Source organism: Chelonoidis abingdonii, chromosome 10, assembly GCF_003597395.2.
Source record: "Chelonoidis abingdonii isolate Lonesome George chromosome 10, CheloAbing_2.0, whole genome shotgun sequence".
Taxonomy (NCBI): Eukaryota; Metazoa; Chordata; order Testudines; family Testudinidae; genus Chelonoidis; species Chelonoidis abingdonii.
In genome coordinates, this window is record NC_133778.1 from 27715433 (window position 1) to 27738858 (window position 23426).

Below are 23426 nucleotides of genomic sequence, written 5' to 3' on the forward strand. Positions count from 1 at the left end.
GTGTACATATATGGTAGATTTTACTAGTGAATCTTTTAGTTAGCGGTAAGACGACTCAAATCCTTAAACAGGCAGATGCTGTTAGCTCCCTACTATTTATAAACTCACTAACCATGCAGGGAAGGCTCATATAAATTTATTCTAACTAGCACATTTCATGAGAGCAATTATGTACTACTGATACTAGTTTCAAAAAGGAGTATGTTAATACCCTGGACAGAACTAAAGCCTATTTTTTTAATTTTTAAATCTGAGTGTCATACAAACTTAAGTTGACATAACATATGTAGGCTTCTGACTTGTCTTAGACAAATACTAAGCCATTCTGATAAAAGCTAGCATTAAACAAAACCAGTGGAGCTCATACTAAAAATGGATTAAAAAATGGTTTTCAAAAAGTAATTGTACTCCAGGTTAAAAACCAGTGCCTTACATTTATCCCTGGAGGTACTGTACAATAGGCTACATAAAAAAGTACTGGCAAAGTCAGTACAAACTAAAATTTCATGCAGTTGGCTTGTTTTGTATTGCTCTGTATTCTATATGCTGAAACATAAGTACAATATTTACATTCCAATCATTTTATTTTATTATATGGTAAAAATGAGAAAGTACACAATTTTTCAGTAATAGCGTGTTGTGACACTTTTGTACTTATGTCTGATTTTGTACGCAAGTAGTTTTTAAGTGAGGTGAAACTTGGGTACGGTACTCAGGATAAATCAAAACTCCTGAAAGGGGTACAGTCGTCTGGAAAATTTGAGAATCAGTGTCCTAAGGGGATGTTTTTAGAGGGGTCCTCTCAGTAATCTGTACTTGGAAAAATGCTATTTATCAACCAAACTTGTAATTTAATCAAAAACACAGTCTGACAAGATTTAATTTTTCATAAAATGATGTTGATTGGCATTCAATTATGCTATCATACTGTACTTCCTTATGGACTGCATCACACATCACCCATTTCATGGTTCTGCCTGGGTTCAATATCAGGCTGATCACCCTACAGAAAGACTTTTGTCCACGGGAAATTAACTTGTCAAACCCTATGAATAAGTACATTTCCCCTGGGAATGTGCGCACTTAGGGAAGCGGAAAAAATAAAAGCTAACTTTTTTTTTTTTTTTTAAAGTGCTCTCTTTCCTGACAAATGACTGACTAATGATATAACATATACTAGAAAAAATGCCATCAGCAAGGACATGGCACATTTTGCAATGACAAAGAATACAGGCTTGTGTTATAATTAAACTTGTTTGCCAATGAGTGACATGCCAACATTTTGACAGATTTTGGTCTGATGTCAATCTTTTCATATGACTGCCTAAATTATTATTATGCAGTGTAGTTGTACCTGTGGCAGTCCCAGAATATTAGAGACATAAGGTGAGTGAGGTAATATATTTTACAGGACCAACTTCTCCTGGCAAGAGCCAGCACAATCAACTTCAACAAGGAACCCAATAGACAACCATATACAAGAAACCACGGATTACCATACCTACATTCACAGATCTATGAACCACCCCAAACATACCAAGAAATCTGTTATCTACAGCCAGACACTCAGATACCACAGAATAAGCTAAGAGGAGAAAGTCTGGAACATCTCCTTAACACACTTAAAATCACCTTCACCAGACAAGGACACTCCAGAGAAGTAGATCACATCATATGGGCCACCCAAATATCCCCAAGAGAACTTGCTTCATTACAAAAATAAAACCCCTTCTGACCACACACCCCTAGTTGTCACCTACCACCCCTCACTGGACCCCATATAGGTTATCAAACAACTATAACACAATATTTGATGGGGACCCCATCCTGACAGAAATTTTTCCTGAATTCCCTCTTGTGGCCTTTAAACAACCCCACTACATCATCAGAAGCAAGCTCCCCACAGACCAGGACACACCAATTGGAAGTGGCACCAGACCCTACCAGAAAAACAGATGCAAAACCTGCAGACATCTCTCCACTAACACAATGATGAACACTACCCCCCGACCCTGCACAATACACCTTTCGAGATACGTGGACCCTATACACGTAACGTAACACGTTGTATACCTGCATCCACAACAACAATGTGGGTGAAACCACACAATCACTAGCGTCCCAAATGCGCTCTCACAGGAAAGCTATAAAAGACAAAACACACCCTATCACCTATGGGTGAACACTTTTCACAAAAGGATCACTCTATATCTGACCTCTCAGTCCTCATCCTCAAAGGAAACTTGCACAACACTTTGAAAAGATGAGCCTGGGAGTTTAAATTCTTAACTTTGCTAGACACTAAAAACCATGGACTGAATAGAGACAATGGATTAATGCCTTTCTGCAACAATTTGTACCCTACTCACCCCCTCTTTTTATCCTATGACTGCAGAGCTGTTAACAGGCCTTGAATGGTCCCACAGAATACATGATAACTACTTATGCTAAACAATCTATTCCACCTTGCATTTAGCTATGATGCTCAGAGTATATTTCCCAGACCTGAAGAAAAGCTCTGTGTGGCTCAGAAGCTCGTCTCTCACCAACAGAAATTGGTTCAATAAAAGCTTATTACCTCACCCACCTTGTCTGTCAAAATTATTACTATTCCTCCACGTACTATTCAGTTTAGGGAGCAGATAGACAAAAATGATCATCAAATGCCACTAAACCATATATATGAATATATGCCATACAGGCAAACATTAAAAGTTATTGGCTACACTTTTATTTGAAGTTTAACTGAGAATGAAAGAAAACTTACCTAGCCTACTAAAGTCCCCACAGTCTCCTCCTACACTATTAATGCAATCTCAAGTACCTATGGGTACACTTGCACCGGATGTCCTCAGATCCACCAAAGACACAGTACTCCAAAGCATAAACCCTGACATCCTTTCCCTATTAGCTGGTTTGCCCTCTTTGTGCCCAGCATCGAGATTTGTCCCCCAACAATTATGTCCTCCAATACACTACTCAGTGTATAACTGTCAAATTTAAATGTGACAGAAATATTAATACTGATATAGGTTATGTGAGCATATAAGAAGCATGTTTCTTCCCCTCAGTCCATCATGGATTCTCTTTTCTCTAACATGGTCATGTAGATCAAATAGCTCCACCCCAAAGGGAAAATAAGTAGTCCCCAGGAGAACAGTCATTTGTTTATCGGAGAAATGTGTGTTTACAATAGAGCCTCCATGAGAACCATATTGTACAACAGTGAAGTTATTATTCTAATGGTTCATTACTGTTGCATTGTTGGAATAGCTGCTCAAGCCCACACCCATACCATTATTCCATATGCAACTTAGACCTTTCCCCTAGTACACTCAAATTACACCATCTCTTCTCTGCCAGTTTTCCCGGTTGCTTTTCCTCTGTTGACCTTATGCCCTTTTTGTGTTGACTCCCTAGTTATTTGGCTTGCAAACTCCACGTACAGAAAGAAAAGGTCAACTCTTGCACACTATATACGTATATTTGAAAAGATCATGGCTCAGGTCAAATACATGTCATGCTTCCCAAAACATATAAGGCATGCTAAGCCTTTGGACAGGTGCGCAATGTAAGAGATAGGAAGAAGAGTGCAGGGAGCCCCTACACAAGGGCTGTTCACACAGACAGTCCTTTCACTCGGGAAGCAAGAGAACCCATCTAAGTATTTAGTACTATACTCAAGGACAAAGCCAGGCCTTTACTTTCAGCCTCCAAAAGAAGCTTTCCATAAAGTCCACAACATATATTTATTCAAATACAAACTGGTGTAACTGACAGATAAGCATGGCTCCTGTTAGGTAAGGGCTTGTTTTTCTACCGGGGTAAATCGACCTAACTTACGCTACTTCAGCTACGTGAATAACTTTTCTTCACTGCACTGCATTGACAGGGAACATTCTCTGGCACGGTGGATTTGATTTAAATCATGATTTAAATCACTAGTCAGGAAGACTCGATTTAATCATGGTTTTCTACATAAAAGTGCATTCTTGTTGGTTGTTATAATCTTAATACATATTCTTCACAACTCAGAGATAGATGTAGGTTTCCTTTTTAAAAGGTACACATTAATCTGAAAAGTTTTCAAAATAAATCACTGTTCAGCTTTACAGCTATATCAGAAAATGAATGATTGTTTGGTTATTTCATTTACCAAAGGTAATTGAAGCAGATATTTATTTGAAGTCATTGGGAGGTGAACTATCTCCAATTCAACAGGTTAAATCATTAATATTTGAAGGATTTTCTTGCCATGCCGTATTAGGAAGAGATCACCACCAGACAGATATTTAAATTGTTTTATTTAACTAAAACAACAACATTAAGTATTCTGGATTTTTTCCTTCAACAGCAAATATACAATATTTTAACAAAACAAGCATATGTCCCTAGCTTCTCACATTTATCTCCAGGCTTCTTCTTGTCCAGATCTATTCCACCTCCAACAATCTTCTATTCATTGAACTTTTTAAAACTTTTCACTTTTAGAGAGAGGTAAGGGATTGACTCTGTGTACACAAATCTGTAGAGGGACAAATTTGTTGTGGTCTTATTTCTCACCTCTGTATATTATTTATTTAAAAACATTTTTGTTGTTACCAAGCATGTTACCTCTGGAGACAAAAATCCACAGTTTGACAACTGCAAAACTAAGCATCCCTGATGGTATCTTCTAGACTGAGCACTGAGTCCCATTGGGTAGAAAGAAAGGTTATTTAGGTTAATCTATACAGAAGCTTGTAGAACCCCATGAGATGAGTCCCTAATCTACAAACTATTGGAACTTATTTACAAAACTTGTCTTAAACATTACATGAATATATTGTCTCATATTATAGAATAAGAATTTATAATCCCTATTCCATGATGAGATATCTCTGAGCTATAATGTATCTGAATTAAAACTATTTTTAGACAGGTTTTTCCTCAAAAAGCAGTTTATCAAAAAATCTGATTTAAATAAAAAAAAAATTGATTTTTTTTTAAATCATTGATTTTTATCCACCTTGTTCTCTGGTCAACTTACCTTACTCTTCTCGGAAAAGTGGAGTACCAGGGTCAACTGGACAACACTGTGCCATCGATTTAGTGGGTCTTCACTAGACCCACTAAATTGACACTGCTGCAATTGATGCAGCTGGTATCGGTCTCTCTGGTAGTGAAGACAAGCCCTAAGTTATAAATATACATCCCAATGTGCACGTACGAAGCAGCAGAGCATTAAGAAACAACACACTAATCTCAGCTAATACAATGATTTATAGTCTCTTGGAAAAACCTCACATCCTCCCTGTGCAGCAATTTGCTCATTTGTAAATTACAAATAATACACACTTCTGTAAAGCAATTTAAGATACCTAAATGAAAGTTACTCTATTAGTGCAAAGAACTATTAGCAGAACACACCAAAATCTTTTTAAAAGAAACAAACTGTGCAAACAGGAAGCCCAAATAAGTCATCTAATTGCCATTGTTTGGAGAAGAAATGAAAAAACGTATATTCCACAGATTTTAGATTTAAGGAGTTTTTTTGGCTTTTTATTATTCAAGTGTTACTTACAATGTCTTCTCTTATATGAGTGTTCTCATATCATTATAGACAGGATTTTTTAAAGAGTGGATTAACATAAAACACTGCATTAACAGTTGTTGTGATATAAATGACAAAAAAGGGAGTAAATTCAATACTGAACTACTGAAAATTCAGCTACTTGCACTACTGTGTGAATCACTATCTCTGTATACTTCATAGCCCTTGTCAGATCCATACAGAACATTATATTGAAATAAAGAGCATACTGATGCTTCAGGTTACTTATGATCATCAGATTAGCATTCAACATCCCAACTTGTTTCATACAAACTTCTACTCCCTTAGCACTTAACATGGTACCCTGCAGTGAACAATTTTCATTATGATAAGGAATACTGCCTGCTTATTACAAGTATACGCATACAATGCCATATAAATATTGAGCTGTGGTGCTACTGTAATTTTTAGACCTAACAGCTGAATCATTTTGCCTTTGGCTCAGACAACAGACACTTACATACCTGGAACTATACCAAGGATATGACACTATATTCGTTCTTATGTAATAATGAGATGAGTAAACATGATAAGAAATCTTAATTCTAAAATTTCAGATGAAACCGTACAAACACTATACACATGAGTAACGTTATGCACATGCATAAAGTAAAGATTGCATGGCTGCATTCCAAGTTAGCAGAGAAAAATTTAACACTATTGAATATAAAACTATGGATCATATCTAACTGGCCAATCTGTCGTAAGAGGTCACTTGAAAATGTCTCAGCCAAAGGAAAAATGAGCCATCTGTTATATCTAAAATTACCACAGGATTTCCTACTTCAGAGAAATTTCTGCACTCAAGTGAAACCATGTTAAGAAGTGCTACGGGAGCAGGAGAGCTTACAGAACACTAATATGGCAATCCACAAGAGCCAGCAAACAGAGCTGTAAACAAGACAGTTTGAGTTGGAGTACTGTTGGAGGAGAAGCCCCTGGTAATTAGGGGGCAGTGAACTTTAGGTGGGAAGGCTATGACAGGCATAGAAGCAACAGTAGCTGTGATCCAAGCAATGGAACAGACAATAAAGATGACTAGATGAGGAAGCTGCGGAATGTACGTGATCCTGAAGTGGGTACCTGAGAAAAGCTTCATTAAGTGCTGCCTGATAGAGCTGATGGAAGAGAAGATCCAAGGTTTGGAAATGCAGGTGGAAACTATGGTTGAGTTTCTAAGAGGATTCAAGCAGATGATGGAGAATCGGTCTTGGGACAAATCTTATTTAACATTTTTATTACTGATCTTGGCACAAAAGTGGGAGTGTGCTAATAAAATCTCCAGTGACACAAAGTGGGGAGATATTGCCAATACAGAGGAGGACCGGAATATCATACAAAATGATCTGGACAACCTTGTAAACTGAAGTAATAGAAATGGGATGGAATTTAATAGTGCAAAGTCATGCACTTAGGGACTAACAACAAGAATTTTTTCTATAAGACCCTGCCAGCTCGACCCCCCTTAAGTTCCTTCTTGCCAGATACTCCAACAGAGGGGAAAGTGGGAGGGAATGGAATAGATATGAGCAACACATCTCAAAGAACAACAGTTACAAAAAGGTGAGTAACCGTTTTTCTTCGAGTGCTTGCTCATATCAATTCCAGTTAGGTGACTCCCAAGCCTTACCTCGGAGGTGGGGTCGCAGTCAAGGTAGCATGGACTGAAAAATAGCCCTGCTGAAGGCCGCATCATCTCAGGATCGCTGGACTATGGTATAGTGCAACGTGAAGGTATGCACTGAGGCCCATGTGGCAGCCCTGCAGATGTCCTGAAGGGGTACATTTGCCAGAAGGGCCGTAGACGATGCCTGAGCCCTTGTGGAGTGAGCCGTAACAGCAGGCGGAGGGACTTTCGCCAGATTGTAGCAGGTACGGATACATGCGGTAATCCACAAAAAGATATCCACTGGGCAGAGACCGGAGTGCCCTTCCTCCATTCTGCAATGGTGACGAACAGCTGAGTCGTCTTAAAGAATGACCTTGTGCGGTCTATATAGAAGGCGAGGGCTCTTCTAACGTCCAGTGAATGAAAACGCTGCTCCCGAAGGTTGGCATGTGGTTTCGGGTACAAAACCAGCAGGAAAATGTCCTGGCTTACATGGAAACGAGATACCACTTCTGGCAGGAAGGCTGGGTGAGGCCTCAGCTGAACTTTACCCTTGTGGAAAATGGTGTAAGGTGGTTCACATGTGAGAGCTCATAGGTCGGAAACCCAGCATGCTGAAGTAATGGCCACTAGGAAGAGTACCTTCCAGGAAAGATAAGGGAGTGAACAGGAAGCCTGTGGCTCAAGAGGACGACTCAGACAGGAAAGAAAGAAGTTCAGGTCCCAGGCCGGCACGTGAGGTTTCATCACGGGATGGATCTTTTCCAAACCTTTCAGGAAGCACCACACGACCAGGTGTGCGAACACTGAGTGTCCCACCACTCCTGGATGGAATGCTGAAATGACCGCAAGGTGAACCTTGAGGGAACCTAAGGCGAGATGTTGGTCTTTCAAGTGCATTAAGTAGTCCAGGATGCAGGGTATCGGAGCTTGAAGTGGGGATACCTGCTGCTGGGCGCACCATGTGCGAAACCTTTTCCATTTAGCTTCGTAAGTGAGTCTGGTAGAGGGTTTATTGCCTTCCAGAACTACGCACCATACCGAGTCCGAGCAGGCATGCTCAGCCTGGTTTAACCACAGATCCTCCAGGCCATAAGATGGAGCAACTGAAAGTCCAGGTGTAAGAGACGACCATAGTTCTGCAAGATGAGGTAGCGACTGAGAGGAAGACAGGGCGCCCGTATTGATAGCTCCAACAGGTTGGGATACCAGCACTGGTGCGCCCAGGCAAGGGCCACCAGCATGACAGCCGCCTTGTCCCTGTGGACTTTGAGAAGTACTTTGTGGATCAGGGGGAATGGCGGAAAAGCATAGAGTAGCTGGCCTGACCACGGGATCAGGCAAGCATACACGATCGAGCCCAGACTGTGACCCCTGAAGGAGCAGAAGGCTGGGCACTTCCTGTTGGTCCGCGAAGTGAACAGGTCGATATAGGGAAACCTCAGGTGCGGAAGATTGAATAGATGACATCTGGGCACATCGATTATTCATGCATAGGGAAGCATCTGCTCAACCTGTCCGCCAGCATGTTCTGAACACCCAGCAGGTATGAAGCTTGGAGAATGATAGAGTGGGCTAAACAGAATTCCCACAGAAGAAGGGCTTCGTGGCAGAGTGGCAACGACCAGGCTCCACCTTGTTTGTTCAGATAAAACATGGCCATGGTCTTGTCTGTCAGAACTTCTATGCAACGTCTCATAGGTGAGGAAGGAATGCTTGACATGCAAGGTGGATCGCCTTGAGCTCCTTTTTATTGATATGGAGAGTTAGCTCTTTCTGCTGCCACAGACCCTGCATTGTCAGGTCTTTGAGGTGAGCCCCCCATCCCAACGCGGATGCGTCCATGATCAGAGTTAGGGTGGGTTGGGGAGGATGAAATGGGACCCCAGCACCTACCGTTTGAGGGTCCAGCCACCAATGCAGAGTCTTGAACCTGGGGCTCGGGACCATAAGCACCATATCTAGGTTGTCGTGGCCCAGTCGACCACATCTGTAGGGGTTGAGACGTAGTCTGGTGTGTTACACTACGTAGGTGCAGGACATCATGTGACCCAGCAGCCTGAGACACTGCCTCGCTGTGGTGGTGGGGAACCTGCAGAGGTTGGTGATTATGTTTGTTAGAGCTAGATGCCGGGCCTGTGGGAAGAAAGCCCGAGCTTGGGTCGCGTCTAAGACTGCTCCGATAAACTATCATCTGTGGCGGTGAGAGTACAGACTTGCTGGCGTTCAGCATGATGCCCAAATGATTGAATGTGTCCATGACCAACCACACCTGAGACTGGACTTGCTGGTGAGATCAACCCCAAATAAGCCAGTCGTCGAGGTATGGGAACACACGAACGTGATGATGGCGAAGAAAAGCTGCCACGACCACCATGCACTTGGTGAAGACACGAAGGGCTGTGCACAAGCACAACGGGAGAGCTGTGAACTAGTAGTGCATCTTGTGTATCATGAACTGGAGAAAACGTCTGTGGGACGGGATGATTGAGATGTGAAAGTAGGCGTCTTTCATATCGAGGGTGGCATAGCAATCTCCTGGGTCCAGGGAAGGGATCATTGTGGCCAACGAGACCATAAGGAATGTCAGGTTGATGATGTGCTTGTTGAGCTCCCTGAGGTCCAGAACGGGCCTTAAGCTTCCTTTTGCCTTGGGAATGAGGGAGTAGCATGAGTAGGAACCCCTGCCCCTGAGCTCTTGAGGCACTTCCTCCACTGCTCCCAGGGTGAAGAGTGTCTGTACCTCATGGATGAGAAGTTGCTCTTGCAAGGGGTCCCTAAAGAGGGACGGGGAAGGAAGGGAGTGGGGGTGAGGAGTAGACCAGAAGTGGACAGGATATCCCGCCTCTATTGTGCGAAGGACCCAACAGTCCAATGTAATAAGATACCAGGCATGGTAGAAACGGGATAGACGGTTCAGGAAGGGATAGCTGGCCGGGTTTTGCACTGGTAGTCCGTCCTCAAGCGCACCTTCAAAATGGGCGCTTAGGGCCCGAGGCAGGCTTGGATTGGCCCTGGCTCTGTCCCAAAGAAGGGTGTGGGTACCTGCTTCTTCTACGGGAGCAGTCCTGCCTAGGTCTGGGAGGGAAGGGGTGCTGTTGCAGGGGTTGAGGCTTAAATGGCTCTCTTTGAGTTGCCAGGGTATGCATGCCCAAGGATATTATGGTGTTCCTTTGTGTCTTTCAGGGCATGCAGGTAAGAATCAGTTTGCTCAGCAAACAGGCCCTGGCCGTCAAACGGAAGATCCTGAATGGTATGTTGCACTTCAGGTGGCAGGCCGGATGACTGGAGCCATGCATTCTGACACATGGTGATGCTGGAGGCCAAAGTGCGAGCTGCTGTGTCTGCGGAGTCAAGGGAGCCCTGGAGGGAGGTTTGGGCTACCAGCTTGCCCTCCTTGGCAATGGACCCCAGTTCCATGCAGGATTCAGATGGGAGTTCTTGGAACTTAAGGATCGCAGACCACAAATTATAACTGTATCTGCTGAGAATCACAAGCTGGTTCACGACTAGAAGAGAGAGGCCCCCTGTAGAATAAGTTTTCCTGCCAAAGAGGTCCATGCGTTTCGCTTCCTTTGATTTTGGGGTGGGCCATTCAATAACCCCTTAAAAACATCTCACCTGCAGTCAGCCCACTAATACATAGTCCAGAGACACATTCTAACATTTGAAATTCCTGATCTGCTTCAAGGTGCAGGATGGACAATCAGTTCTGGATTAGTTCTTATGGTTTAGGAGAAGGCTTGCGGGATATTTCACAGTGCCGCAGAGCTAAAAACGAGAGTTTTATATTTCTGGATAAAGAATAGTCCCCGTCTTCCAAAGGGAACATAGCCAAGCCTGTAGCCCTTGAAGTTTCTAAGATACCTTAACATTTAACGATATTTTTATCCTTAGAAAAGTTAGTTCAATTCATTTTTAGAGGGTTTTTTATTTTGTTTTTTTCCAGTTTTACTTACAGTTTTCCCTGTCCCTCTTTCTAGCTGGAGTCTCAATACTAGCATTATATGTGGAGAAATACAAAAAAAACCCAGTCCTAAAGGATACAATGTATAACTCCCATTTACAAACCTGCTCATTTAAGAGGAGTATGTGTTCATGAAAGACCAAATGTGTGCCAGGTGCTCTGCTGCACCCAGATGACACACATGGGTTAAATTTATAGCGAAACATTATATACAAAAAAAAAAATATTCCTTCTCTCTATGCAACTGCACTGTCTGCCTAGCTCCTCATTTTCAGCATCTGTTCTATGGATTTACATTTCAGTTATGACAGGAAAAGTCTGTTATTTACTGTTATTTTGCCTCTGTCCTTAGCTTTATGTCAGCCAGCAGAAAAACAACATTGTAATATACTGCCACACATTTTCAGTTAATTTCATGTAGGAGAGTATTAAAAAAAAAAAAAAAAAAAAAAAAAAAGAATCTCTTATTCTATAATTCTTTTGCTTGTTTGTTTAAACTATTTATATTAATATAAAAAAAGAATTTACTAGTTATAAGTTTTCTTATTTAACTGAATTTTTTTTGTTCTAAACCTATATTAAAACAAGAAAACCATAACTTCTATGCCTTTCCTCATTATATCAATAGGAACTACGTTAAATTGAGGATACAGTATAAAGCTGGCTGATTTTCAGTAAATTTTTAGATTGGGAGTTTTTCAAGGCAGAGACAGCTCCTCCTCCTCTATGTTTGTACGGCACCTCAGCATTTGTGGACATTATCAAACAAAACAAAAAAACCAAACACTATGCATGATGGAACAAAATGCTAATGGCCACATCTCAGTAATAGAAAATTCATGTTCATACTTTGGTATGACAAATGTAAGAATTAAATACATTCCTAAACAGAAAGACAACGTTCTTAAAGGATTACATCTTTCATGATCAAATTCTGTTAAATATTAATTGCAGTACCATGGCAACAGAAATGTTGTCTGACCTCTTACTGAGCAAGATCCACTAGAAATATGTGTTTCAGAGACAAAAATCCAGTGTTTCCTCCAAGGTTAAATGAGTCATCCTTCCAATATTTTAGCACTCTGTTTTTAAAAAACAGCACTTTTATGCTCATGTATTACTATATACAGTAAAAGCAGTCTAGATAAAATATTATATAGAATTTTAGATAAAACATTCTTGTGAAAAAAAAAATCTATTTCAAACATTTGTTTTGAATCAGAAGCAGAACACTTTCAGTGTTAGATAATCTGTGGGGGACAGTCATCTTCCACTTCTATTATCTGGAAGCCAGCCAGCATTTGTATCTGGCACTAGCACCAGATTCTCTGTGAGAATGGAGAGGATGACTCAATCACATTTCTTCCAATCAATTTAACATCTCATCCTAAGATCAAGAAACCATTTTGCAGAAGGCAAGACTAGCTACCCAGCTCCACTTACTCAATTAAATAAGAGTTGAATTCCATAATAGTTATTTTTAAAAACACGCATTATGAAAGGAACTTTACAGTCATCACCATAACTAATATTTATAAAATTGTACACAGGCAATTAAAAAACCCAATAAAGTATATTATGCCAATTCTGGAAGTGAGACAAAACTGGTAACTTATAATCAAACGGTGAAACAATTCCATGGGCAAAATACACTGGGGGCACTGAACCTAATAATCGGCTTGATGAGAGGATACAAATCTGATGTACTGAATAAAAAAAAACAAAAACCAAAAATAAACTACATGGTATCTTCCTTTATGATATTCTGATCTCAAACAAGACGTAGACGATTTTCATTATTAAATATTATATAATTCTTACCATCTTCATTCAGGAAGAGTTTGTTGAATCTTAATCCACTAGGCTCTTTACCAACATATCTGTGCACATACTCTGTGCCAAGGTCATTAACAGCAACAGCATATTTCAAAGGCTTTACACAGGACTGAAGGCAAAAAGGGACTTTGGTATCTCCAACAGAATGCCTAGCAGAGAAACAGATAAAATTATTTAATATTTTCCCTTTTTTGATCACTGTGCCAAGATTAATTGCTGCACTAGTTCTTCAGACTATTATTTATTGCTTTTTATACTACCAACATTGTTAAATTAGATTTTAAAAGAACAGAAGTCTCTGATCAATTCGACGTGTTTTGTTTTTCAATGTGTGTAAAGGCAACAGTGAAGTCAAACATTGGTAATCACTATATAAATAAGAAAACAGAAGTAAATGAGCTGCTGAAGTCTAGAGAGAGGCATCTGTGTCAGAGCTAAAACTAAGGAGTTCCTGAATCCCAGTCCTGTGCTCAAGTTACTAAGATAACAACCTGCACCCAGAACAGATACACCTGTTTGTGTCTAGATAATTAAAGCAATCCAACTTGGGTTTGAGCTTCCAGATCTGCGTTCAAGCAATAGATTTACATTTCATAGGGTCCCAGTGCAAACATCTGCTCTGTAATGAGATTATGAAAGACAAAATTTGATTAAATGGATTGCTTAGTATGTCTTAACAACTAATTCAGAATGTTTGTAAAAGCAAGAATGGATTAGCAAAAGTAGTCTGAATCTGCTTAGAATATGGGTCTTCAAACTTGCCAAGTCCTTGTCTGTCTGCCGAGTTTTAAGAGTACAATTTTTTGCTATATTTTCAAAAAGGAGATTTTAAGAGGCCTTTAATGGCGCTCACAGAACCCCTTTGATGGCATTAACAATATATTTGATGGCCTTTCATTAAGATATTTTGTAATATTCCTAACAAGGCAAAATTCTAACTTTAGGAGCATGACAAAGAGGAACAGATCTTGAGTTAACATTTTAAAGCAAAGAACAAAAAAAAAAAAAAAAATAATTCATGTACCAGTGAAGCAATTTTCAGTAGGTTACTAACTTAAGTAACAAAATATTACACATTAAAACTGGCATGTTAACGGGGGAGGCCAGTCCTTTTGTCAGAATACATATATTTTAATTTCAGAAGTAAAGGGGGTTTCTCAAAAGATAGCTCCTATCAAAGATTGCCTCCCAAATAAGTCCTCTTTACAGCCAATCTTCACTGTGTAGCTACTAACAACAGAAGTCATCTGTTGCAGCTGTAAAGTCATTGGGTTAATACTGAAGTTCATTCATAAGATCACTACTAAATGCTACTATCATGGATGCTGTACTGCCAAATACCAAAAGACAAGATCTGGTGGCTACTGCTCCAAATAAAATGAAGTGGTTTCTACTGTATGGGTAACACCAATAAAAAAACTTAACTGAGCCATATAACATCACAATTAGAGAGTTCTGCTCCTGTTGCTGTAGTTTAAATTATACCAATAGTGAAAATCTTAAACATGCTAAAAATATACCTCTGTCCATCCACCGTGCAAAGTGACACTCCCCACAAATCAGGGCTGAACTTGGCCAGTTGTGGAATATAGTCAGCAACCTATCCAAAATATTAAATAAAAATTATACAGTTCATTAGATTGTTAAAATGTTTATTTTCATTATTAAGCTATGTACAGGCACAAACATCTGCAGACATTATGCTGTGGAATACAGCATATTCCACTTCTCCGAATAGCTTGGGGGACAGAGATTTTATTCAGGTAATCAGAAGTTTGGATAAGCAAGAAGAAAGTCTCTTGCACCAATCCCCTCTAGTGCTCTCCCTTACAGTCAGAAATAACTGTACAGTGAATAGACTTTACTATTATCACTACACATGTGTGCAATAACTACTAGGCAGCAGACTCTTGCACCCAGGCTTCTACTGCAGCTGCTCGGTGCGTGCACGACCCATCACTATCTCCTGTGGGCCACCCAGGAAGCAGCATGGCAGCTTGGCACCTCGGTGCTGCATCATCCAGGGCCACTGCTATAACAGCAACCAGCTGAAGAGCAACTCCATAGTGGAGGTGTGGGGAGGAGTCGAGGGGGCAGGGATATACATTACCAGCAGCTGTGCATGGGTGAAGGGGGTTCCACCAGATGGCTGAAAGCATGCTGATGTTTTGGGGAGGGGACAAGGAAGGGATTCAGGTAACAGAGAAGTTTGGATAATAGGGTTTTGGATAAACAGGAGCATACTGTATGTGAGATGTGCTGAGTGACTAAATTAATGTGCCAATAGCCATAGATAAAATCCCAAACCTTACTGCAAGTTTACAGAAAAGTATTTTCCAGTGACCTATAACAACCTTCAGCTTGGTCTAGTGGTTCTTAACCTGGGGTGTACGCACCTCCTGGGGATGCGAGATGCCCTTTCTAGAGGTGCGAGACATGCCAGATTTTTTTAAAAGGTAAATCCTCGAAAACACAAATTAAGTACATGCACTTAAGTACAACTATTTTGTTTCATCAAACCTATGTATTTATAAACATTGTATATTACAGTAATTGTTAAAAATGTAAACAAATTATATATATATATATATATATATATATATATATATATATATAGGTTTAAGGGATGCGAGAACATATTTTGAGAACCAAAGGGGTTCAAGCTGCAGTAAAGGTTAAGAACTACTGGTCTAGGAGGAATTCACATCCAAACTCACATGCATTCAGGATCTTCAAAATTATAAGCATAATTAATTTGCAACAGAGTTTTAAAAAAATCTTGTAAACAAAATTAGTGAAAGCAATGTATTAAATGCAATAGGCTAGCAGAAGTACGGTATTGATAAATATACAATTTCCCCCACAGAGATATGCCAGAGTGTCTCAGATGCTGTCCTTAAATGGATTTATTATCCAAGGCTTAGAGCTCTCTTGCAGATAACTCGAATCATGCCAAATCATACAGCAGTTTTGTTATTTATACAAATAAGCATGAGGAAGCAACAACACTAATTTTTCTCTTGTTAGTCCAAGACAGAATTTGAACTCAGATCACAAGACATACAAACCTCTACTGCTACCTCACTAAATCAAAGTCTATTTAAACATATACTGTTTAATTATGTTTATATGGTCACATATATCAGTTAGCTCAGAACCCATCAGTACCAAGACAGTATTTCCATGGCTTCATTAAGTATTAGGAAACCTCTTCAATTAGAAGAAAACCCAGAATTTGGTTCATTTCCAAAAGTCATTAGAAGCTTGGCAATGCTTTCAGATGTTGAAGGCATGTCAAAGCATGAGACTATACTATATTTAATGCAGTTTAGGTTAATTTAAACCAAAAGCATAAAAAATTACTAGGTTGCAAGAATTCAAAAAACCACTGTAATGGATTCTAAACTCCTCCCACCCCTAAAACAGTCATCTTAAAATATATCAACCACTGGTTTGGCTTTTAACAAACTGTGGTTCTCTTTTAGGCTGGGCAGGTTTGAAGGGGAAAAAACAAAAACACACATACACTCTTACAAGGAAATTACCTGTCCTCCAGATTGTTTTTTAGCACTTTCATACAGCTCATCAATGTGTGAAGTAAACGACATAAAATCTGGAATGACGAACTTTCGCCTGAAGGCCTGAGTAAGCAATACAATATTGCTTTGTACACACCTGCAGAACATAAGAAAAATGTTAGTAAATATTCCAGCTGCCTTTTATTTCTCCCAGAGGACTATAAAAAGGGCCTATCCAGCCCTTGCTTATGAGTAATCCACCGCAGTAAACAGCATTATGTGCATGAGTAAAGGCTGGATGACTGGGCCCCTAATTATTCTTACAGGCATAAGATAGTCTTTATTAGAAAGAAGCTTCCATTCCACAGAGATATTAGGGAAAATTTTAAAGTGATTATTTACAGCAGTTAAACAGTAGCCCATTTTATTCTTTAATTATTTTAGGTTCTTATTTAAGGTTTCAACTGCAGGGGTGCACTGCATTTCTAATTGTATGCGACCACAAGTTTTATTCAGCCTGCTGTGTACTAGGAGTCACCGAGCGCCACAGGGATGGCTTTTTCTCTCAGCCCTTCTAATGGAGCCTCTCTGAGTTTGGTGAGGAAATGGCCACACTCAAGCCCAAACCGTATAAGTGTCCCATAAATGCTGAAATTGGAGGACAGCGAGCAGCTGGATGCTCCACCAACTCACCCAGAGTACACCTCTCTACTCCCTTGTTCCTACAAGAGCCAACAGATCCTTCCCCACTCCTCCCCCAGCACTACCCCCTCTGGTAAATCTGAGGGCCAGGAAGGCATGGGGCAAGGGAAGTTGTGGAAACTAGGTGTAAGATTAAAGTGGGCAAGAAAGCAAAAATGGGGAAAACTGTAAGAAAGGGAAGATGACTGAGTCGAGAAAGATAACTGAGAAATGTTGCAGGAAGAAGAAAAACACAAGAGTATGCAAGACAGACAAGAAAAAAGAATAAAAGACAACAGATATGTTAAGTGAAACATAGTAAATATGTCAGACGTATCATGAGGGGAAGAATGGAGGAATGGGGCAGGAACAGCTCTATTCCAATGAGAGAAGTGGGTCCAAAACAGAAACGCTTGCAAACTACTGCAACACTGATACAGAATCGGCACACTTTCTATCAGTCTGCTTAAGCCTCTAAAACTGTAGCACACAAAAAAATTTAACACACTCAAAATCAGTTCAAGAGCTGCAAGAATTTTGTTCAAAAAGATTGTCTTCTTCCTACAATTTATATCATCTAGTCTTAATTTTTCCGAAGAAATCTCACTAAATTATGGTTCAAAATTCTAACCTTTTTAATTGGTGATACTTCTGGAAACATGTCATTCAATTATGAACAATGAAGAACAAAAAGGTTTATTTCCAAATATTCTGTATTACAGCATCACTAACAGCTCAAAATAAGGTTGTACGCAGGTTACTGAATAAATATATTCTCTCCTTAAATCTGTGGCAACTTCACTTTCTGTGAAGCCCGAGTTCAGGTTTAAATCATGTTGACCCTTCACACTTTGTGAAATTCATCCTAAATTCAACTGACAAGATTGCTCCAAATACTAGAGGGTAACTCTCCAATAGTGAAGGAGAAAGGCTAGAAAGGAACAGAACCAGTGTCTCTGAAGGATACCTAAAATAGTGTTTTTTTTATTGGTTGCAACCTGCCAAATTTGCATAGGGGACCTACTTTGTTACCCTTTCAATTTGCACATCCTGACATAGTCATTCCAAACTATCTATCCCTTTTTGGTAGATACTCATAGTTTTCAGATACCTGTTTCATCTCTATGAACAGGAACCCTCAGAGGTTGTTACCTATCTGAAGGGGGTCCTTGCTCTTTTGGAAGCAATTAAGTAACAGCAGTTAAGACAACTGGGCACACAGAAGAATCTATTATCCATTTTCTATTTTTTGATATATTATAAAATAATTATTTTTATTCAGTTGCATAAAATTCTGACATTCTAGCAGGTATACGCACATAACTCAGGAAGGTGAGAGGGCTATACAGAATTTACAATATCACCCCAATAATCAGAACAAAGCTTGATCTCAAAAATAAGAATGGGGGGAAACCATGCCCCTTTATATAGAAAAGCAGCCTTTAATTCCAAGTTTATAAAAGAGGCTCACGGATTCAACATACTTACTTTTTATTTAAAATATTTTAAGCGATTATAAGCAATTTAGGCCAAAACATATTCTGTATTAAGTTTAGATTTCATTTTAAATAAAGTTTATTTTTAAAAATTTAAACAAATTAAAAAATCTGATTTAAATCAAAATCTGAATTTTTTTCAAATAAATAAATAAATCCAATTTTATCCAAACTGTCAGAAACAGGATCCCCTTGAATTCCCCCAACTTCCACCATATGGCTGCAAATGGAGTTTCACCACCCACAGTACAATCCAGGAGTAGAGTTTTGGGAAGGCAGAATACTGGGGTGCATAAGTACAGACTATTTTTTATCCTCCCTACTATATCCCTTATCTTCACAATTCTTCCACGGTGTTTTTCTTCTCTACCTTTTTGAGTTTGCATAGCCTGTTCGTCAGTCTTTCCACTAGGAAAGTATTTGAAATATGGTCCCAGTCCTGCTATAGATACAAATCTGAACACACACCATTTTCAATAATATTTGGGGTATCTGTCTATGGCAGGCTCAGGACCTATGCCAGTACATGTAACTAGCAGTGCTTCTTCTAGTAAAGCTTTTAAAAGAGAGTGGAGACATTTGAAAGCATGGGCAACAAATCTACATCACCTCAGGAAAACAAAAGCAAATTTAATAATTTTTGGTAAATGAGATACTTTTATGCTAATATAAATATTCCAAACACTTTAATGCACCTCCTGTCACAAAAGCTTTCAGACCATCCAAATGAATAAAAACATTTGTAACTTGAAGATTTAAGGGTAAACATGACTAAGCCTAGAATGGAAAAATTCTCAGGAATTTGCCATCTTGATTTACATAACAAGATCAGTTTCATAAAAAAATAAAAAATAAAAAGACCACTGGAGGCCAGATTGCAGATTGTAAATGTAAATCTAACAATGGAATATACCCAAATTGCTGCTTTCTATCAGCAGATCAGAGGAGATCTGGTTCACAAGACTGTCACTCAGGGTCAATAAAGGTGGGACAAAGGGCCTTGTGACAAAGACAAAAATTCTTTCATATGAAGGCTAAATATTCAAGTCACCTACTCTGAAAGAGAATTAGTGTCTAAAATTCAGATTTGCATTATTATAGTTGTTGCTCAGCAGCTGCTAATAAGGAAAAAAACACTTTCCATAATCTCATGTTGAGTCCCTCACAGCTTTCCAGAATTGTTTTAGATGACATTTTCCATGTTCGTTTCACTTTAGAAGCAATTTTGTTTTTACAAAATATCTAGTTTTGTTGACTCATGAGACATACGGGAAAAGCAACATTTCCTGTTTTTGTAACCATTTCCTAATTCCATTAACCTCCTCACTTCCCAACCACCACCAAACTGGGGACTTAAAAATAAGTAACCTTTGTATATTTACCGGAGTCATTCCTGGGCTACGTTTAAATTTCCCCCATTCCTTTTCACTAGTAATCCATGATGTTAAAAGTTAACAGCAAGGAAAATTCAGACAGAATGTGACTTCTAAACTGGAGAGTTACAGGTTACATGAAATCAGATATATAGATATTGTTTCAACAGTACCATTTATTACATTTGTGCAGTGGGGAAGTCAGCGTGTCAGCTGGACGCTAACTTTTGCATTTCCTATTTCATAAGAGTTAAGTGCGTAAGCTTAATATTGTATTTATTTTGACATTTTTACACAAAATAGCTCATCACTCCCTAAAACAGTGTTGTGTGGCAAATACAAGGGATAGAGACAACCTGTTATAGAAATTGATTTTAGTTATAAAAATAAAATCAACTCCCACTCTTTTCCATAAAATTTTTTCAGTATTAAAAATCTAGTCTTTTTTCCCCAATCTTCAGTATAGTCAGTCTTATACACAGAAAGCCAAACATGGAGAAGCAAAACCGAGAGATTATTCAGTCTCCATGCTCAATCTTCAGCCTTTTAATGAGTTACCAAAAAGTGACCCAACAGATATCATCTGGTTTTGACATGGAGGTCTTGTTTTTGCTAGAAAAGGTTTCCCACTATGGCTATACAGACAAACCCTTCTAGTGTAGAAGCAGATTATCCTGGCATGAGTTCTTTTGTCAATAACTTATACCAGTTCCCAGAAATAAGCAAGCTACATCAGCAAAAGCACTTTTTAATCAAGTATAACTGCCCTATACTAGGGTTTCTGCCAGTAGAGAAATGTTGTAAACAAATCTCACACCCTTACCTAATATATATTACTATATCTGCAAACATTTCTAGTGGACACTCAGTCTTGAACATCCACTCATTAGTAACTGGACAAAGCTACTGATTTTTCTCATCAGTTCACATAGTACATTTTAACGGTCTAATGATTCATGCCACATTCAATAAAGTGATCTAGAAGTGAAATGCTTTGTTATTCTGACATAACTTGATCAAATCACTTATTTCCCCAATTCTTCCCATCCTCCAAAAAACCCTTTTAAGTAAACATTTCACTTATTTTAACTAGCAAAGCTAGGGGGGAAGGAAAGAGGATGAATTATTGCTGCTAATAACATTACTGTTCCCCATCCTGCTCTGTAATAGACCCCAATGACATTTCACAAATGCAAGGAGTATCCCACCCAGCACAAAGAGAAGCAGGCTGTAACACTTTGACAGAATACTTGAATTTAAACAGTATATTTTAGAAATGTCTATATCAGATCTAGTTTGTCTGCAGAATCACCATGCCACAGAATAAAAATGAAAAGAAGTTACACCCTACTCTTAACGCAAGCCTAGAATCTCATTTCAAGACTTAACGATTCCCAATACTGAAAAAATAAATAGAAATAAGTTTACACTCCTTTTTAAACATCCAAAATAAACTGAAAACTGGGGAAAGGAGAGCAGTTGGCATGAACTGAACTTTGTAAATGGCACGGATATTGTTTAGCTAACTTGCTGCAGATATTTTACAACTCTTACACTGTGTAGTATTGTATAAAGCTTTTCCATAATTAAGACTAGTAAAGATGCATGTACACTTAATTGAACCAAATCATTTAGCAGTCCCTGTATCATAAAAAGGTATTTAAAAACCTTATCCAATGACTGAACGTCAGAGGTTAGTTTTCAGTGCATCGTGTGCCTGTTCCTGTACATTTCATTTATAAATGTAGATTCAACCTTAATTCTTTCCTGCATCTTACTGCACATTTAACAATACTATAATGTAATACTGTCTCCAGTGTTCTTTTTCTCAAAAATAAGTTTAGTTTCTGTATTACTAATTAGTGCACATAAAGCACCTGATTTTAAGAACGGCTTTTTTTCATTTTGTGAACAATTAGGTAAGAGGGATGCAGGATTTTATTCCTTGAGTATCAACATGAACCTAGCCGGCTGTATTTCATGAGATAGTGAAACATTCTCAAATACTAGTTTAATGTAAGTTGAATTAAATACGGGTCTCACTCATTTTTCGATTTAACTACACATTAGATTTATACACAGTATATATATTTCATGACAGAATGTGACTTAATGTGTATGATCTTAGTACTGTATAATATAGCAGCCACATCACTATACTATCAAAAATATTTTACTTTTTAAACAAATCTTTGTCCAGCATGACGCCATCTGAAGTCGTTTGAAGAGTCAGTCTTAACATATCCATGCACTCTTTCAACCGTGGATCAGACGTACGCAGTCCTGTAGATTTGAGTGCCTATTACAATAAAGAAGTAGTCAGAATTACTACAAATATGAACAACGCCTTTACTGAAATATTAAATTCTCTAGTGCTTAGCCCTATTTGTTCTCCTCTTCCAACAGAAAAATATAATCAGCCTACCAAAATTTCATCAAATTATACATGGGCTCAAAACCCCAATCTCTTGCCACGCCGCCCTTACTACTGGCGTAAAGACTTCCACAGATTTAACAAGACCAGTGAATTGACTAAATGGGCCATAACTTGGAGAGAAGATACCACATTGTTGGAGAATTTATGTGAGTATGCAAAAAGATTATTCCCAAGAAAACAGTATTTATTCTTAAATGACAGACACAAAGAACCCTCCAAATGAATCCTTTCAAGTTGCGTGCAGTCTAATGTCTATGAAAAGCCACACTCTGTTTGTAGAGCCTTCAGTACATCACTGTGATAAGTCTGGAAAAGCAAGTAATGTCACAGTTGTAGCCCACCATGTAACAGAGAAGTTAATTTAATATTCCTGACTGCTGCTTGCTAAAGCATAAAATGTATTATTATACCAACTAGTTTTTATATAGAACTTGGGAAGTTGAAAATGCACAAAGATTAGTGATTTAAATCACTCTCTCTCAGTCATGATTTAAATCAGAAAGAAAACTTGATTTAATCAATTTTAATCTTGGTGCATTTATAATTTAAGTAATTTTCCTAAAGCAAGGTTAATGCTCATTGGTTGGCATAATTTGGTACTTTTACTAACCAGTAGGATACAGCATATCTATACACATTTATCAGAAAAAACAAGGAGCCCTTGTGGAACCTTAGAGACTAACACATCTATTTGGGTATAAGCTTTCGTGTGTTACAACCCACTTCATCAGCTGCATGGAGTGAAAAATATAGCAGGCAGGTATAAATATTTATACAGCACATGAAAAGATGGGAGTTGCCTTACCAAGTGTGGGGGGTCAGTGCTAATGAGGTCAGTGGTTTGTGCACTGGCCTGCTAAACCTAGGGTCATGAGTTCAATCCCTGAGCGGGCCATTTAGGAATCTGGAGCAAAAA

The 23426-nt window shown here is 38.9% G+C and overlaps 1 protein-coding gene across 4 annotated transcripts in view; it reads right to left on the reverse strand.

Moving 5' to 3' along the window:
- Positions 1-23426, reverse strand: part of GLS (glutaminase) — a 114341-nt gene that overhangs the window by 71501 nt on the left and 19414 nt on the right. For all 4 annotated transcript variants that reach the window (XM_032763344.2, XM_032763346.2, XM_075070046.1 and 1 more), the window contains 4 exons: positions 22251-22372; positions 16551-16680; positions 14526-14605; positions 12991-13154 (listed from right to left, as the gene is read on the reverse strand). In XM_032763344.2, the coding sequence (XP_032619235.1) occupies positions 12991-13154; positions 14526-14605; positions 16551-16680; positions 22251-22372 (496 nt within the window). The remainder of the gene's footprint in view (positions 1-12990; positions 13155-14525; positions 14606-16550; positions 16681-22250; positions 22373-23426) is intronic.